General features: G+C 51.6%; 3 protein-coding genes across 3 annotated transcripts; 1 reads left to right on the top strand and 2 right to left on the bottom strand.

Moving 5' to 3' along the window:
- The first annotated feature begins 99 nt into the window (after positions 1–99).
- Positions 100–5,113, top strand: bfsp2 (beaded filament structural protein 2, phakinin). The gene is made up of 6 exons (XM_088311514.1): positions 100–603; positions 3,528–3,610; positions 3,688–3,844; positions 4,433–4,594; positions 4,655–4,780; positions 4,843–5,113. The coding sequence occupies exons 1-6, from the start codon at positions 136–138 to the stop codon at positions 5,080–5,082; spliced, it is 1,236 nt and encodes a 411-aa protein (XP_088167640.1). The 5' UTR covers positions 100–135; the 3' UTR covers positions 5,083–5,113.
- A 323-nt stretch (positions 5,114–5,436) lies between these two features.
- klhl18 (kelch-like family member 18) lies at positions 5,437–10,502 on the bottom strand. Its single transcript, XM_088311509.1, has 10 exons — positions 9,996–10,502; positions 8,973–9,103; positions 8,735–8,875; positions 8,462–8,660; positions 8,088–8,248; positions 7,872–8,008; positions 7,582–7,804; positions 7,411–7,515; positions 6,297–6,408; positions 5,437–6,225 (listed from the first exon to the last, which is right to left on the bottom strand). Exons 1-10 carry the CDS (start codon positions 10,122–10,124, stop codon positions 5,839–5,841), a joined length of 1,725 nt encoding a protein of 574 aa, XP_088167635.1. The 5' UTR covers positions 10,125–10,502; the 3' UTR covers positions 5,437–5,838.
- A 419-nt stretch (positions 10,503–10,921) lies between these two features.
- puf60a (poly-U binding splicing factor a) lies at positions 10,922–17,482 on the bottom strand. Its single transcript, XM_088311510.1, has 10 exons — positions 16,924–17,482; positions 16,732–16,821; positions 16,397–16,444; positions 16,135–16,296; positions 15,320–15,412; positions 15,033–15,246; positions 14,806–14,963; positions 12,976–13,060; positions 12,726–12,895; positions 10,922–12,115 (listed from the first exon to the last, which is right to left on the bottom strand). The coding sequence occupies exons 1-10, from the start codon at positions 17,041–17,043 to the stop codon at positions 11,816–11,818; spliced, it is 1,440 nt and encodes a 479-aa protein (XP_088167636.1). The 5' UTR covers positions 17,044–17,482; the 3' UTR covers positions 10,922–11,815.
- Between the last annotated feature and the right edge of the window lie 1,255 nt (positions 17,483–18,737).

The following is an 18,737-nucleotide window of genomic DNA, read 5'->3' as shown; positions in this document are numbered from 1 at the left end:
GCACAGGCAGTGTGACAACAAGGGTCAGAGGTCAGCGCAGTAACACAAATGTGAGCCAAACAAAGGCGCCATCTTTCCAGAACCCAGACCTCCCATAAATGCGGCCCCGCGAGTCCCTCTGAGGTTTAGTCCATCATGCCTTTGCCGCGACGCCGCTCCTCCTTTTTGGGCCAGTCGGCGTCCTCGTCGTCCTCGTCGTCGTCGGCGGCGTCCGAGCGCCCGAGCGCCGCATGCGTTCGAGTAGCCCCGGGCGGGGTCTCGTCCCGGGGCGTCTTCGTGGGCACGGCCCCCCCAATGGGCGGCGCGTCCAGTCTGGGCACGCGCGTGTCTCGCAGAGCTTTGGGCATCAGCAGCATCTTCCTGCAGGGCACCAGGAGCAGCGCGGCGCCGCTTGTGCCTCGGGCCGGCGAGCGGGCGGGGCAGGGCGTGGCGGGGGGCGGCGGCCTCAACAGCTGCTTGATGGAGTACCGAGACAAAGTCCAAGCGCTGGAACAACTGAACCAGCAGCTGGAGGAGCAAATCCGCATGAGTTTGGACCGCAAGGCATCTTGCGCTGGTGCGTGGGGGCCACTCAGGGGCCAGTGGGAGGATGTCTACAGGCAGGTGAGCTTTGGGCGGGCGGGGTCTTCGGGGGTGGACAGTCCGGGGTCACATCTTTAGTTTTTTTTTCCCGTTTTCCAAAGCGGAAGAGAGCACAACTCCACAAACTGAAGGTGTACCAATTTCTTGATTTATTGACAACTAATCAAGTCATTTGATAATCGACAACTACTTCCCTCCAATTCAAATTTCCAAAACTTTCAGTCTCTCAACTGGAAAAGTTCTCCCGTTTCTGTCATCGTCCATGTCAGCAGACTGACATTTGCAATATCGGCTTTGACTTTGCAAAACAATCAGCAACATTCGAGCGCATTTTCGGGCATATGTCACGAGGCAAACCATTTTTTTTTTTGTTTTCTGCACTGCCAACTTGAAATCAGGTCCTATTTTGGTGACATTTTTTTTTTCCATCTCATTCATGATTGAACTGAAATCGTAATTGACGGGATTCATCGATTGTCAAGTCGGCATCTTGAATCTTTTCGGTGGGGTGACCAGGGTGACTCATCACCCGACTTCTCGGTCACGTTGCTCGCTTGCTATGACGTCAAAGTCAATATTTTCATTGAAGAATTTAATGTTGAACTTGTTGACTTTAAACAGTTTATTTTGGAGTTTCATGCAGCTAAATTGCACATGCATCCATTATCTGCTCTGCTTCTCCTCACAAGTGTCGCGGACGCGCCAGAGCCTTCATGCAGTAGGCGGGGTCACACCCTCAACTGGTCGCCAGCCAATCGCAGGGCATTTATTCTTTAGCTATGCAGTTATTAAAAAAAACAAGAATATGAAAATGGCAGAAATATCACAAAGAAAAAAAGATACAGGCGAAAAAATCCGATCTGTGTCGCACTTGCCTGCAGTGTGAACTTAAAAAGCCGAAACGTTCTTAACTCGAGAATTTCTTGCATTTGGATAACTCGCTTTCTTGTTTGCGCGTTTCGTATTGTCGCATGAAGCTCGGCATTGTCTTCATTCCGTGAGGCGCACGGATCGGTGCGCTTTGCCGTCTATTTGCGACAAAATAATCTAGAGTTTAAATAGTCACTTCACAGCAACAAGTGACGCTGACGGAGATGTCAGGTTGGCATGACGGAAATAAAAATCCACTTTTTTCTTTTCTTCCTTCCTAAAATAGAAAATTGTTAACATGCAGATTTCAAACTATGAACAAGAAGACTTGTTGTTCCAAGTCAAAGCCCGGCCAAGTCACTTTCATCAAGTCGTCACCAAAGTGCTAAAAATGGCAACTCGAGTCAACTCAACTATATTTCTAAAGCACTTCAATAGAACAACCACAGAACACAAAGTGCTGTGCATGGAGCAGAAAAAAGTCGACGACAACAAACACAATTTGGCTGACTCCAAAATAAAGTGCACACCGTAATCCAGCCACCTGAATTACTGTCGGGAAAGGAGATGCTTGACCATGGCTAGCAGCTGAAAATGAAACACGGTGCTTTTAACAATTGCACAAATTAGCCGGTCAAATTTAACATCACCCAAGTTCGAAACTGTTGGCTTCAGCTAAGTCGGCAGGATGAGAAGCACAAGGACCACTGGGAAGAATCAAAAAAAGTTCTGTTTTCTTTTCATTAGAATTCAGCGCCATCCGGGTCTTGATTTCCTCCAGAAAAGAGACAAGTTGGCCTGAATGAGGAAACGTTTTTTTTTGCTCAGCAGGGAGCAGATACAACAAAAACACCAGAGGTCCCCAGAATTGAACCCTGCGGAACACCATACAGCACTGGCGCAGTGCAGGACTCGGAGCAACTAATAAGACAACACAAAATGTCCCGTCAACCAGATAGGAACTAAACCACTCTAGCGCTACCACAAATGGCCACCTGGTGCTGCAAATGAGCCAACAGAATGCTGCGCTCCACCGTATCAAAAACTGCAGTTGAGAAAGACAAAACCAGACACACAGTCTCCAGTGTCATTTGCCAGGTGGTGCCAGGTCATTAAAAACTCGTAACAGTGCTGACTGGAAAACCTCCATGACATTCTGTTCCTCCAAGAAAGAAACTTTAGAAATGGCTCTAAAATTGGACAGCACATCTTGATCAAGGCCAGGTTTCCTAAGCGGGTCTTGCACCAGAGTGTCTTTCAAATGTTGGGGGGGGGGCGACACCAGAAGACAAACTGCCGTTGGCCAATACTTGGGAGGACCTCCCGAAAGAAGTGGGGAGGAACGGCGCCATACAGGGAGCCGGATGGCTTCATTTGGCAAACCACACCCTCCAAAGATGACAAGGAAAGGAATCCAACAAGGAACGTGGACTGAGGGGTCAAGTGTGGCGTTGGAAACGAGAGCCCGAGCTGGAGCAACCTCGTCAGTGAGAAACTGCAAAAATGCAGCGCGCATTTTAGGGAACGAGACTGACGAGGCCAAAGTGCAGAATTGAAACGTCATTTGATATGCGGGAGCGATGCGCAGAATGTTTGAAATATGGAAAAAGATATTGAGGCCCACACGCTGATATTAATGTCATGAAATGAACCCTTTTCTTGCTTTGAGGTAAATGAGGCCAAATCTGCCGTTACCATGGTTACGGAAATACGCTGCCTTTCACAATAAAAGGCCCACAAGACAAAGGTCACTTGCAGTCAGGTGACACCCCCCCATTTTGACGTACGACTTGCGAGTGACGCGATGCCGCAGAGTGAGGCGTCAAAGTGGTGCCCCAGTTAGGTCCTCGAGGGCCCCCATCCAGCCCGTTTGAGATGTCGCCCTCCTCCAACACACCTGATTCAAATGATCACGATGGTCACCAGGCTTCATTGGAATCCGATGTTTTGGAGGAGGGAGACGCCTCAAACGGGCTGGGTGGGGGCCCTCGAGGACTGGACACAGGACCCCCCTGACTTACCTCCATAATAAGAACGACTGACAGCAGCGTCTCCATGGCGACGCTTGTGTTCAGGTCAGCGAGGCCATCCTGGACAACGCCCGACTGACGCTGCAGACGGAAAACGTGCAGGCCAACGCCGAGGACTTCAAGGAAAGGTTAGCGGTCAGCGAGTGCGGTGCGAGGAGGCGGGGTCCGGGGGCCGATTCACTCTCACGGGTGTGCTCCGTCGCAGGTTTGAGAGCGAGCGACCATTCCGGAAGGCGGCGGAGGACGAGATGGCTTCGCTCTACAAAGTCTTGGAGGACGCCGGCCTGACTCGGGCGGAGCTGGAGGAGCAGATGGAAGCCATGCGGGTCGAACTGCAACAACTGGAGCGACAGCACGAGCAGGTCAGACGTCGGTCGCAACATCCCAAACGCCGATGTCAACGTCTACTTTGCTGGCATCACGACACATTCCCAACAGACTGCATCTCAAATATTTGCAAGGCCATCACCAATATCCATCCTCCTCACGACGGTCGCGGCCGTGCTCGAGCTTCTCCCAATCGTCTTCGGACAGTCGGCGCGGTCCATCCAGAACCGGTCGCCAGCCAATCGCAGGGCACACACGGACAAACAACCTTCCGCGTTCACAATCACACGGCGAGCGTTCAATCAAGCTAGCAAGCATGTCTCTGGCCTGTGGGAGGAAAGCGGCGTACCCGGAGAAAAGCCACGCCGACACGGGGAGAACATGCAAACTCCACACAGGAAGGCCCACAATCTCTGCGCTGTGAGGCAGAAAACCTGAAAATATTTTAACACAGCGCCCACGCATCGCATCTCATTTGCAAAATCCCAATTGGCGCCGGTGGCCTTTTGCAACTTTGTCAGCAACACGGCCGACTGCATCCACGTCATTCCCAACGAAACCAACATCCGGTCGTCCTCGTTGAGGACGCTGCCCCTAACTGCTCCTCTGTCCGCGCCCCGCAGGACGTGCGCCTGCTCTACAGTCAAATGTCCGGACGGGAACTGGATCAACCGGACGCTCCCATTGAAACCAGCCTGGACCAGATCCTGGCCTACATCCGGAACCACTGGGAGAAGGTGACGGAGAAGAACCGAGCCGAGACGGACGGCTACCAGGAATGCAAGGTGACCGGATGGAGTGCCGAGCATTGCGTGGACGGCGGTTGACGGGCGTTCCTCCCGCAGGACGCCAAGTGCGTGAGTCGGCTGAGCCCGGAAGAGGAGCAGATGGAGGCGCTGAAGGCCCAGTGCTCCGATGCCGGCTGCAAGATCCAAAGCCTGCAGGCCGAGACCGAATCCATCCGAGCGCTGGTAAGATCCGTGACGAAAGCCCTTTGGCCCGCCTGGAACTGGCCGCTCGTGTCCTCTTGCAGAAACGCGGCCTGGAGAACTCGGTGGGCGACGCCCGCCACTGGCACGACATGGAGCTCCAGAACCTCGGCTCGGTGGTGTCCAAGCTGGAGGCGGAACTGGCCGACGTGCGTGGCGAGATGGAGCAACAGCGCCGAGACTACGACGGTCTCCTCGCTAACAAGCAGCGCCTGGAGCAGGAGATCCGACTGTACCACGGCATCCTGGACGGAGAGGAGCGCCGCTTCCTGCCGGCAGAGTGAGAGGCCAAAAAAAAAAAAAAAAAAGAAAGATGTGTCCGCAGGCTCGATTGATCAAAATGTGTGTTTAGGTGTCCCGGTCCAACTTTGACTTCCTGCCGGTCCATGAGGCAATAAAAAAAAAGTCTTTTGCTTTTCAACCAAGTTTGTGTTGCCAATTCTTCACTCATTTTTGTGAAAGGAAAAGTCCCATTAGGGTGACGGCCGAGATTTTTGACTCGAGAGCCAAATGCAAACTAGTTTTGTCACCTCACCAACCGCAGTGCGGTCCTTCCGAATTGAAGAAAACTATTTGCTAACAAACGCGAAGCGATTTGCGACCGTCGTTGCTCGCTACTTTTTGACGACCAAACGAGGCACCTTTGAGCAAGTTTATTTCTTTTTCACTTGAAACAACTTTGCTCCACGTTCACATTCTTTGCACATTGTTTAAACGGGGACTTATGAGGACACGGGTCAAATTCCTGTCCCGTGTTTGCAAAACAAAAGCCTTGCTGGCGGCGCTTTTATATGGAAGCAGACGTGCCGTTTGCTGTCCTGCCCGAGAGGAAGCGGCGATGGCGCGCGGCGATGGCGCGCGGCGATGGCGCGCGAGCGCCACGGCGCGACCGCGGCGCCTGCCGCCGGTCGGAACGGCCACGGGCGCATTGCCGACCGTTCACGGCTAAAGCTACAGTCGTCCGTGCCACCGCGCCACCCGGCCCGGCCCGCTCACCCGACAGATGACCCGCCGGCTGCGGCGGCGTGCGCCGGGCCCGTTTAGGCGGGCTGCAGGGGGACGCAACCCACTCCCACCCCACCCTCGTGGCAGGCCATGGGTGCCATGAAGGTCCATCGAGCCGTGTCGGGGTTGAACATCTCCACGGATCCCAGGTTGCTCTGGCCGTCATAGCCGCCCACGGCGTACAGGCGGCCCGATGCCGCCACCAGGGACACTCTGCTGCGCCGCGTGTTCATGGCCACCAATTGGCTCCATTGACCCGACGCCGGGCTGAAGATTTCGGCGCCGCTCAGGAACGCTGAACCGTCGTAGCCGCCCACGACGTACAGCTGGCTGCCCAGTGACGCCGCCCCGTGACGACAACGCTTGTTGGACATCGGTGATGACGCGTGCCAGCGGTTTGTATGATGGTTGTAATACTCCACCTGCAGGAAGCGCACGCACAGACACAGATGATGATAACCAATACAAAAACGAGGACAAAGATGTGACTGACCGTGTTGAAGATCTGTAAGCCGTCGTGTCCTCCGGACACAAAGACGCGTCCATCGAAGACGGTGACGCCAGCGGCGCTGCGACTGGCGCTCATCTCCGTCATGGCGGACCACCTTCAACACACAGGAAGGTTACCACAAAGCACCTCCAACGATGGCAACCTTGTGGTGGCGGCGCGTCCCGATCAAGCTGAGAGCGACGCCGCGGTAGCCATGTGAAAAAAAAAAAAAAAAGTCTGTCAACAGTCGAAATGCTGCACTGAGACCGAACGTTTTGCTTTGGTGCCAGCGGTCTCGTCGTGTGTCCCGCAGTGCCCGCGCAGCAGTTTCCCACGAGTGGCTTTGAGGTCCGCCGGCGATCGGGAAGGACAGCCAGGTCCGCAAGCTTCGGACGGTCGGTCGTGAGGCGTTTGCTCTCAGACGGCGCCATCAGAACTCCCTCGCCGTCTCAGATGGCGGAGTGGTCATCTTTCAAGCCGAAAGCCGTCGTGACATCGATCCTCCGCCGTTGAGCAAGACGCTGCTCCTGATGCCGCATCATCGGCACGTGACGACGTTGAAGCGCTCAACGGCTAAAAACCGCTTTAAAGAAATGGCCAAGGCTGTTGCCATGACAACCACACTGTAATAGAAAACGCGAAGAGTGCCACAAGGGCATCGTTTTGCTCGTGGCAGAATGACAAAAAGAAACCTCGATCAAACAAATGAGCCGAATGTTTGCGGCGTTGCCGTGGCGACTGCGCAGCTCATCGGTGGCAGCTAAATGCCTTCGCAAACTCGTCCGGCATTCTCCCGCGATCCGCATTACTCGCGTTCGATTTGTTCAAATCGTTCAACCAGATTTTTGCGCGGAAGCGTCGTTTAGTCCAAGGGACGTTTGGTCTTCCGAAGATGACGCAAAGTCAAGCCTGCCCGTTGTTGACTTTTTGCTGTCACGCACATTTCCGCCACGTGCGACGCTCACAGCAGACACTTCTTGATCCTGTGATCGCAGAGCCTTGTTTGGATTTTTTTTCCCGTCCGTCTTTGTGCAAGTTGGTACGCGTTGGGCCGTAGAGCGGCGGTCGGCGACCGCCACGTGAAGCCGTATGTCAGAGTGAGTCGGGTGCTCGTTACCTGTCGGTGTGCGGCGAATAGCGTTCGACGGAGTTGAGGGAAGATTTTCCGTCATAGCCGCCGCACACGTAGATGTGGCCGTCGATCACCACTGTTCCCATAGCACTGAGGAACACCAGAAGAAGCGTCACGCCGAGGCGCCGATCGGCGAGTACCGCTCGGGGTGCCGACCTGCGTCGGCTGTTCATGCTGGACACTCGGGTCCAAGCGTCCGTCTCGGGGTTGTAGACCTCAACGGTGCTGAGTCGCGACTGGCCGTCATAGCCGCCGATGGCGTAGAGGAGCCCGTTGACCACGGCCACGCCCACCCTGCTGCGGGCCGTCCTCATGGGTTGGCAGCGTTCCCAGAAGTTCCCCGCCGGATCGAACACCTCCGCCACGTTCAGGGAGTCGCCTGCGGAGGAAGGTCACTCGGGTTAGTCCGAGCACCGATCGGACGGCAAAGTCCCGCGTCCGCGCACCGGAGCTATTGAGTCCTCCCACGGCGTAGATGAGCGCCATGATGGACGTGCAGCACCTCTGACGCGTCTTGAAGGCGGGAAGGTGAGGGCGACGCTCCAACATCAGGTGAAAGTCTTTGGCCTCATCCAGGAGGTCTCTAAGAAGCCCAGCAAACCGTCAACTCGCACTTTTGTGTTTGTAGCGGGCCAGCGAGCGAGCGGGCAAACAGGTCCGACCTGCATTTATGGCAACAGCGCACGAGTTCTTCCTGCTGGACTCGCTCCGTCAGGAAGTGAGGACGACAAAGCGGCAGTCGGATCTTGGACAGCAGCTCCGGCAGAAGAGATTCGCGCTTGACACGATCGTGATGAACCCAAGACAGTGCCGCCTCAAACACCTGCACGGGACCGGGAAGGAGACACGCACGCCGTCGGAGCGTGACATTGCGTTTGTTTGAGGAGTAAATTGGATCGGGCGGCAAACAGTAGTGGAGAATCGCGGCCTGAGGAAGCTCGTACTGGCACATACGACGTAAACAAAACAAAACCACGTTGGGTATGTCTGTGAGTACGTTTGCCGACGGGACATTTATAAGACGCGAGCGTCTGACCTGCTCCTCAGTTTTGACGTTGAGTTCATCGCAGGCGACGAGCTCCAGCACCTCGTCCGTCGTTAGGGTGAGGAACTCGTCCGACAGAGACACGTCCACGAAGTGGCGGTGCAGGAAGTTGTTGGCCGAGTCGTAGAGGGCGGCGCACATCATCGTCTCCGCAAACTGTCGCACCCCCAAACAGTTCTTCGGATGCAACCTGAAGAACACGCGGCGGCGCTCATCAACACGCAGGAACGTGACGCGGCGACCAAAAAGGAAAGGTGACGTCACCTGTCCTGCAGGAAGGAGCAGCAAGCGTCTTTGACGTTCTGCAGCTGCAGGAAGCTGGAGCCGATCAGGAGGGCCTGAACATTTTGCTGGTCGATGGCCACGTGGCCGCTGTACGCAAAGTTGATCAGCGCCTCCAGAGCGCTAAACACACGCAAGCACACACACGCAAGCAACTTGTGGAAAGCGGTCTCGTGCAGCTCGGTGCGTCCGCAAGCCGCGTCGGCGAGGTTTGCCGTACCTGGGGTCCATTCCTTGCATGAGGATCTCGTCCTGTTTACACTCCACCATGTCATTGGTGAACATGGCATGAAAGTATGGGATGGAGGCCGCCAACACGATGCGGTGGGCGCTGAATTTGTGCTCACCCGCCTGGAGAATAAATAAATAAAATCAGAAGATGCTTCAAAGAAAGGACCTTAAGCAAATGAAAAGAAAAGCGTCACTAGCTCCAATTGCAGCAATGTCACGTTGATGTGATGGCAAGCCTCAACAATAAAAGCTAAATGAAAAGAAAAGTCACAAACTTTGTGGCGATGGGCATGGACAAAAATATCAACTCTGAAAAATAAAAGAAAACAATCAATCCCGACAGATTCGACTGCCGAGACCTTGTTCCACTTAGAGCTGATAATCTCGTAATCAACAACCAATCAATGATCAATTTGACCAAGTTTTTGGAAATTCAGCCAGTCGACAGAAAATACAAAATTGTCGCCAATTTCTCGAGCCCTCCATCAAAGGAGACGGTTTATCTGTGTACTGAATTTGCAAAAAGGGAAAACAATGAGCACAATTTTGGACACTTTCATAAATAAGAGCCCATTTTGAGAGGACACTTGAGGGAAGCACAAGCTCAAGAAAAGTCAGCATTTGGTTAGGAATGATATTTTGGATGAGACGGGTGCAAATTGGGGATGGGTCCCACATTCTGTAGCCATGGGAATAAAACACTTGCAACTTGCAATCTGTGTGTCTGTTTGACAATTGTTGCATTGTCAAACAAAGCAAGTGACAATCTTGACATTTTTTATCGGGTCAAAGGTCACTAGCGATGTCAATGACATATGGACCATATGATCATAAGGTGGCCTTTTGTCTGTTGAAGAATATGACGTCTGCGCCTGTAAACCGCAGTTAATTCCTGGTAGCATGAGCTCAGCACTAAATGCTAAGCTAAAATAGGCTAGGCTAGGCTAGGCTAGGCTAGGCTAGGCTAGCGGATAACTTGACGCTCGTCGTTCAGAAGCGGGTTAGCTTGTACCTTGAGCGTGACGTCACAGAGCTTCCCCTGCCGCCGTATTTCCTCCATGACGACATAACCTCTGGCCGGCAAGTCGTGCACTGAGAAATGAACCAAATCTTCGAGCTCCTCGCAAACAACTTCTCCCATCGTCAGCGTCGCTAGCTGCGAATTTCGAGCCCTGCGAGACGCCGTACCACACCAACGTCACTTCCGTTTGCCTTTCAAAGCAAAAGCGCAACTTTTTGACACGTTGCCCCGGTTTGTTGAGCAATCGAAATCAGAATGCATTTTTTTCATCCTGATGGACGTCTCGTCATCACTGTGGACATAATTCGTGCTAAGGCTCGTGGGGGCTAACAAGTTTCATGAGCAACTATTCTCCAAATGACCCTTTAAAGTACACCAGATTGATGGCATTTAAATTTTTTTTTTTTTTTAATCTCACTAAAGTTACCCAGTCTTGTTGTATGACTGCGTGGCCTTTCGTTAACTGCTCAACCGTCCACGTTTTTTTATTTTGCAGAGCTGGGCACTTGACCCTTATTTGCCGGTCAGTCCCCCGCCCTCCGGCCACGATCTCAGTGGTCTTCCGGCCTCGACCCTGCAGCCTTATTCATAAAAATTGTCAGCCCTCGACCCCGCTTTTAAAATTTGTCACCCCCCACCTCCAAAAATGGCCGTCCGGTCGGCTTGGACCTTTCTGCCCAGCTCTGTTTGTTTGTCTAAATTTCCAAACAACCTACCCTGATCACTTGAAATCGTCACTTTTATCGCTCTCTGGGTACTACTGAAAGATTGAGCAGCATCATGTTGTCAGAACCATTAACAATAAAACGAAAGCAAAGGTCATCAGGATTTTTTTTCACTGAGATATAAAAATGTCTGGAGGTCACATTGAGTTAATATACTCTGATTGGTCAGCGCAAACAGTGGCAGGCAAGAGGTCTAGAGGAAGACCAAAGAGGAGGTTTATGGATGTAGTTAAAGAGGACATAAAAGTCGTTGGGGTGAGCGCAGAGGATGCAGAGGACATGTTAGATGGAGGCAAGTGATTCGCTGTGGCGACCCCTGAAGGGAAAAGCCGAAAGGAAAAGAAGAAGAAGGTCAACGCAAACAGTAAAATTGGTTGTGTGAGACGCTTGCATGAAGTCTAAAACACAATTAGAAGTGGGGGAGAAAAATCAAAACACGTAAGAAGGATGTCGTCTGGCTTCATTTGTGAGGAGTCATCTGGAAGGTTTTGCTTTTATTAATTGGCCAGCTGACGTTTCATGAGATCAAGTTCCCTTAAAACTCAGTGGGCGGGACTGATGCTTATCCTGCACCAATGAAATTGCTTGTTGGTACCGCCATACCAAATGATGCTCAAGTGAAACATCATGAGCCAAAAAAAAAAAATTTTGTTTCAATATAAAGCCATGAGAAACATTTACAAAATATTTGTGGCCATTCTTTGAGACTCAAACCCATTTTTTTTTTTTTTTTTGGAGTCATCTAATGTAGCCGTTTGAGTCTCAAGAAAGGTCACCATGGTGAGTGCAAGTTGAGGAGTCCTGGTAAGACGGCCTGAGAACAGCGAGCACGGCCATTTCGCTGTCCCACTTTAGATTGTCAAATCCAAACGTCTGCCTGGTTGCGTGCTCAAAAACGGCTTTGCCAAAACTTGATCAGCATCCACAACGAGCGCTCTCAAAGGGTCAGCGGCAACCGCTTGTTGGCGAGCATTTACGCCACTACGGGCTAGCGCCTCCACACACAGACTCCGGCTGGCTAGCGTCTGCGCCAAAAGGACACCCGTGCCGATACAGCGCGCTTGGCCAGAAGCCGCCGGCGTGAATCTACGCCGACAGGTCATTGTTCTCAAAGCGCTCCTGTTCGTAGGCCTCGGCTGCCACCTTGCGACCGCCGAACCAGCGGCGGTCCAAAGCCCGCACGGCTCGGTTCATCTCGGCCGTGTGGTTGAACTCCACAAAGATCTTGATGATGACGGCGGCGTCGGCGTCCTCTCCCTGCCGCTCCTGGTAGATGACCACTCGCTTGACCTGGCCGAACTTGCCGCACTCGTCCGTCACCTCGCCCTCCAGGTGGTCGTCGATGTCGTCCTGGCCAACCATGTTTCTCAGGACCATCACGCGAGACTGAGTTTAGAAAATTGCAAAAACTAAAATGACAGTCGAGACCAATTAGCAAGCCACACCCTCTCCCGAAGGAGAAGCAAAGTAATCCCAAAGAAGTATCTCGGGCGGAAAACGATAATACAAATACACTTTCAAAGTCCTCCCAGTGATGCCGTTTCCATGTCGCGTTGCTTCGCTTGGACTGTATATTCTTTTTTTGTCCCGTCTGAGACAAATTTCTCTAATGAGTCAAGTAACAATCAAATATCAGGTAACTAAATGTAACCGTGTAAAGTCAAAATCATTCCCAATGTTGCCTCAAATTAAGACTAGCATTGGTCACAAAGGAATTACAATCTAGTCCCAAAGTCCTCCGAAGGGTAACCGCATGGTCGTCTCAAATTCATTTGACTGCAGTCTCAAAATAAACCCAATCCAACGGAGACCCAAAAATAAAATGTAGCCTGAAGACGTCTCAAAGCAAAATTTATTGCAAAGCAGTCCCAAAGTACTTCCCCAAAAATATGAATCGTCCCAACCCAGTATCGTCCAAAATAATGACCCATATAATCCCCCGTCATCCCAAAAGTCTCAAAGTAGAAGCCAAGTAATGTGACACTAAATTTCTTACTTTGTGATTGCGTACAATCTTGTTGAGGTCGTGGTGTCCTTCAGTCGGTTTACTCGCGTTCAAGTGCGCCCCCTGGTGGGGCTCTTCGTCCATCCTCCGGGCGGGGGGCGAGGCCAGGACAGGATTGACCAGAGCCACTTGAGGCAACCCGACTCGAGCTGGGGTCACGCCTGAAACGATGACATCATACTCTGCAGTCAGGGAGTGGGCGGCTTGCGATTCCGAAGGGGCGGGACTTAAGTGTTCCCACCTGTGATGACGCCCGGAGCCTGAGCCGCCATGACACCTTGCGGAAGACTGGCCAGCGCTCGCAACACCGACACGCCCACTGGATCCTGAAAGCGGCACCGCAGCACAGCGTCAAATGCTACAAAGACATTCGCTCATTGGCGTTCCGCCGGATCCATTCGGGAGTCAGGAACCGCGCGGGATTCCAAGCGCAGCGACCCGCTTTTGCTGTCACAACAAGACTGTTTGGCACAACACCAGAAAGCTCAGGAGCGGAGGAGTTCCTCAGGGTTCAATGCTCAAACTCTTGAACCTTCACTTGCACGATATGGCCACGCCTCCGAAATGCTCGTCTTTCACTCCTCACAATCGGGACAGCCAAACACAGACCCGTTTCACATCTCTTCCGGCTGGCGGAGACGTCGCCACAACTAAAGGCCACTCAGGAAAGGGACATTTTGCTGAACCTCTCACTAGGGCGACATTTTGCAAGGAAAATTTCCCAGCCGAGTAGCCGTCCCGGAGTGAAGGAGTCTCGTAGCGGACCAGCGCTACTTTGGTGCCGTGGTCTGGTGGTTCACGCATTGTCACGTTGTCATGGTTACAAAGCAGCACGCACGTCTACATGATGTTGCCAAATGACGCCGCCGGGACGTGTCACCACTCACGGACACAATCAATGTCTGTGACAATTTCCAGGCCCGCAAGGGTCCGACAAAACGATCACGTTTCAGTTGACCTCGGCGACCTGGTCAAGTATTTACTGGCAAGTCGTGGGCGGCGAGCTCGTGGCGCTCCTCCACGATAACAAGCAATCCGGATGCTTTCTTTGTAAAGACGATCCAAAACGTGGAGTCACTTTTGCAAGTGAGCGTGCCAACACGTCGTGCGCACTGGACGATGTCGCAACGTGTTCCCACGTACGAGATGGACGTCTAAGGGAGCGTCGGTCCGGTATAAACTTACAAATTGCTTTTTTTTTTTTACAACGCTCCAATTTTGAACTCAAGCATACTGGCAACAGCATTAGACATTGTAAAAGTTTTACAAGGTATGCACATTCGACTTTATGATTGTTTTTACGATTAGGCCAATTTTCCAATCGTTGAGCGCAATAATCGGTACACGAAGCCGTAGAGTTGGGCACTTGACGCTTTTTTGCCAGTCAGTCCCCCGCCCCTCCAGCCGCGATCTTGGTACCGTTCCGGGCTCGACCCTCCGGCCTTATTCCTAAAAATTGTCAACCCCTGACCCCCAAAAAAGGTCCCGTGCGTGACGCTGCAGGGGGAAAGATGCAAATGACAAACATTAGCTGGCTCATTTACTTTTCAAATCCGCTTACCTTATTATGGTCTTATTCTCCTCCTTCTTCTCCACAAACGTGCCCGATGCAAGTAAGCACGCACCGTTGGTGTTCTCGGGACAAGCGGGCAACCCAAATGCTGCCGGAGGTGCCGAGGACTAAGCGCAGCCTCAAAGGGGATCGCGCTTTTTCTGTTGCTCGTCTTTCCCTTCGGAATGAGCTCTGACCTCCCGTTAAATGTGAGCAAGCCCCGCCCCCTCTCTGTCCACTTTTCAAACCCAAGTCGCTCTCCTGCTATCAATTGTTTGTCTTTTAAGTTTTGTTCTAGCTTCCCGCTAATTTATATGACGCCAGATGGAAAGCGCTTCGTTACAGCTCCAGCTGTTGTGAAATGTGCGATATCAATAAAGTTGGTTTGTAAATTGTATTGTCATGCATGATGATTCGGCGTCACAACAAGCGTCATGTCGCCCAGCTCGAGGGCGCCGTTAATAATCGAGATTATTTCCAGCCTCAGAAATTGGCGACATCAGAAGAAGGAGGAGCCACCTGCGCAGTGAAGTTGGCGGCCCCGGCCAGGCCTCCGGAGGCGGTGATGAGCGGCACGGGCGGAGTGACGGCCTTCCCGACTCGCAAGTACTGGCCACCCAGGTCAAACAGGTTCATGGAGGCCACCGCGTCGACGGCGGACTGCGGCTTGTCGTACTCTGGAGCGAAACGCAAACGGCGTCAGTGGCGGACGTGCGAGGCGTGAGTGGCGTCCAGTCGCATCTCACCAATGTAGCCGTAGCTTTTGTGGCGTCCCGTGGTGGGCTCGCGAGCCAACATGCACGACTTGATCTTCCCGAAGGCCTCAAAGACGCTCCGGATGTCGCCGTCCGACAGGTCGCGATGAACGGAGGCCACGTAGATCCTGTTGAAGGCGCGCGCTTCCTCCGCCAGCTGCTCGATGATGGGCTGGGCCTGCCCGATGTTACTGGGCCGGCCCACCTGTCCAAAGCACGGAGTCCGTTGTTGGACACGCACGGTTGGGGTTTACGACCGGCGTTGACCTCAAGCCGACCTTTATGTTTCGCCCTCCCAGGACAACAGAGTTCATTTGGTCCAGAGCCAGCTGAGCCGCTTCCGGCGTCTCGTACTCCACAAACGCAAAACCCTGAGCACACAAACGGAATTTTCTTGGCTGACTTTGCAAAACTTTATTTGTACCACACGTTTCACAACAGTTGCAGCTGTAACGAAGCGCTTTACAGACAGTACAACATCAAAGAGCAATTAAAACAAAAATTTATGATTGCGTCCATTTTCTTTTCAAGTTTTCGTTTTTTCTCTAGTGGAGAGCAAAAACTCTTACCTTGCTGATAGTTTCGGCTGTCACTCCAGCCTTCATCGGAGCTGTCACACTTGCGGGTGACGTGCGCCTTTTTAAGACTTCAAAAAACACGTCAAGCGAAAGTGCCCTGACCAGACCTCAAGATAAGATGCTAGGGGGCAAAGGTCAACATGGTGGGATGTAGAAAGGCCAAGGGGACTGAACACCAAACTTTGGTCAAGGCCAGGTTTCCTAAGTGGGTCTTGCACCAGAGCGTCTTTCAAATATTGGGGGACGACACCAGAAGACAAACTACCATTGGCCAATACTTGGGAGGACCTCCCGAAAGAAGTGGAGGAGGAACGGCGCCATACAGGGAGCCGGATGGCTTCATTTGGCAAACCACACCCTCCAAAGATGACAAGGAAAGGAATCCAACAAGGAACGTGGACTGAGGGGTCAAGTGTGGCGTTGGAAACGAGAGCCCGAGCTGCAGCTGTTAAATGTTCTTTTGAACAACTGGACGTGAGACAACCGTATGTTGCATGCGAGCCGTCACTTCTGACCTTGTGCTTCATGGTGACGGAGTCCCAGGACATGTCGATGCTTTTGATGGGTCCAAAGGGGATGAAGGCCTGCCTGATGGTGTCTTCGCCCAGCTCGTAATAGATGGAGCCCACATAAACGCGGCACATGATGGCGAGGGCACGCTGGCGTTGAGCCGCCACCTTGACAGGAAGTCACCACCGGGTAAGCTCGCGTTGTCAAATGAAGACGGTAGCAATTTTCATTGTTGCTCAAGAAAGAAAAAAAAAATTGATGACTTACCGAATGCAGAGGAGAAAGTTCTCCTAAACCCGCCGACAAGGACGCCATCTGACACACAAACACACATATACACATACATAAACACATATATACATATGGTTGCGTATATATATATATATATATATATATATAGAAAGAGCTTTGTTAAGCAAACCCTTTTTCAAAATTTGCTAGCAGCCGCCCTGAAAATGGAGCGTTCTGGCCCCCCCAGGATGGGCTGCCCAGCTCTGCGACCCATGGATTTGGCAGTGCGTTGGTCAAGTCATGACCACAATGTCAAGTTATATTCTGTTCGGCTCCAACCCAGGCCAACATGGCCGTTTGTCTGCGTATACCTGCAGTCCGCTGAGGTGCTGCTGTTGCTGGGCCATGGTCTGCCTGACCAGCATGTTCCGGATGCTCTGCTCCATGGCATACTTCTTGGCCTGCCCAGGTAAACGGCCAATCAGATTACAGGTGCAACAATTCATCGGCAGCTGATTATCAAATGAGTTCAAGTATTCTGTTTCAATTTCTATTGGCCTTACCTTCTGCAGCGCCTCCTGTTGGTCGGGGGTGAGCGGCGGCAGGCCGAGCCTGGTCGTCGCGGCGGTGGTGGTGGTCGCGTTGCCTTGTCCGTTCTGCATGACGAGCATCCCCAGTGGCATCACAGCAGCCGCTGGCTTGCCTTACTCGTTACCGTTGGCGACGCCATTCGAGTGATTTGCAGCAACACTTTCAACTTTTATCTAAACTGACCCAACTTTCAGAAGGCCCGAAGTCCAAATTTCTCATAGTTGTCGTATCGACACAAACATATGATCATATTTTCTTAATGTTGACACGCTACGTTCACGAACATGCGCGCGCGCGCGTACACACGCACACTGGACGGCTCGGTTACCATTAGCTTAGCATGCCTCAGTCGAATGAACAATGTCCAGGATGAAAGCGTTCCATGTTCCTACCGCAAACGCGCCTGGCGCCTCAAACTCAAAACTTGAGTCCGGTTCTGATTCGGTTGAGGAGTAAATGAGCAAGACGAATGTTTTCGGCGAATGTGAGTGTCCAAGTGTCACGCGTGTGACTGAGCAGCTTTAGGACAACCTACGTCACATCCGGTGGGCGCGCTTTCTCATTCTAGAAAGAATTTTTTTTTTTTTAAATTGAACGCAAGAAAACTTCCGAAATATTTACATCCATGTGGCCATTTCATCGCGTCTGGTCTGCTTAATGTTTGACTTTCGTTTTTTCATTGTCATCCAAACTGTTGGCGTTGTAAATCCTGTAAAGTGGAATGACTGAAATCTATTTTGTTGATTGTGATTAAAAACAATATCCGTTTACTCTAGCTCTTGTAATTGTTTGATGTCAATTGTAATATAAAGTGCCTCTCCCCCATTCGCAGAGGATAAGGAACGGCCCAGCCCGCGAATAGTGAAAATTTGCTTTTAATGGACGGCCATTATAAATTAATTGAAAAGTCTTTTTACAACCCAAAAATCATTGAATATCAGGATAAACCTACATAAGCGGAGGAAAAAAAAAGACTTGGGTGGCAAACGACAGGTGTGCTGGCGTCATTATTGACGTTGCATTCTCGGCCGCAAGTTGGGAAATTTCATTTTTTATTATATAGTTTATAGGTCAGTCCACATTATTTTAAAAAACAACCAACGTGAAGTGTTGAAAATGGCTTGCTGTCTTTCACTTGTATAGCACTTTTCCACCAATTTAGGTACTCAATGCACTTCACACCCATTTCACGACGCACCTTCATCAGTCTCTTGCTCAAAGACACTTCAACATGGTCACAAGGGCCGGACGGGGATCGAACCCACAACCTCTGGCTTGGGAGATGACCGACCACTCTTCTCTGGACCCATGCCACCACTTATTCATTGAACAAACATACCAATTTAGAGGGAGTTTAGTTAGGAGACACAAGGATTCTGCCCGACCCCAGCAAAAACATTTTTTTTTAAAAAGTAATAAAAACTTATACATAAAATGTCCCAGCATACTTGCATTTCCGCAGCCGAGGAAACGTGAAATGGATCACGACGACATCCACACGTCGGATGTATGGGTGACACAGAAGCTTGCTTGTCAAAGAACACGCATGAAACAAGCATTTTAATAATGCACTTAGTCCCCCTTTGCTTTTGAACATCTCTAAGCGCCATCGACGGCTGTGGACGTCAAAGTGGGGCAGTGAAGACGATGATTGGCATCATGAAACATGCCGCGTTGCCAGTAGCAGTTATCAGTAAATAACGAAGGATTTGTAGACATTAGCAAAGCGCTTCGCTCTCTATAAATAAATCAAGTCCTCTCGCTTGCGAGAGTAGCGCCGCATGGC

The sequence above is a fragment of the Idiotropiscis lumnitzeri genome, chromosome 12 (assembly GCF_059441095.1).
Source record: "Idiotropiscis lumnitzeri isolate Australia: NSW breed Sydney's pygmy pipehorse chromosome 12, RoL_Ilum_1.0, whole genome shotgun sequence".
NCBI lineage: Eukaryota > Metazoa > Chordata > Actinopteri > Syngnathiformes > Syngnathidae > Idiotropiscis > Idiotropiscis lumnitzeri.
The sequence above is the reverse complement of the archived record's forward strand: the minus strand, read 5'-3'. Positions and strand labels throughout refer to the sequence as shown.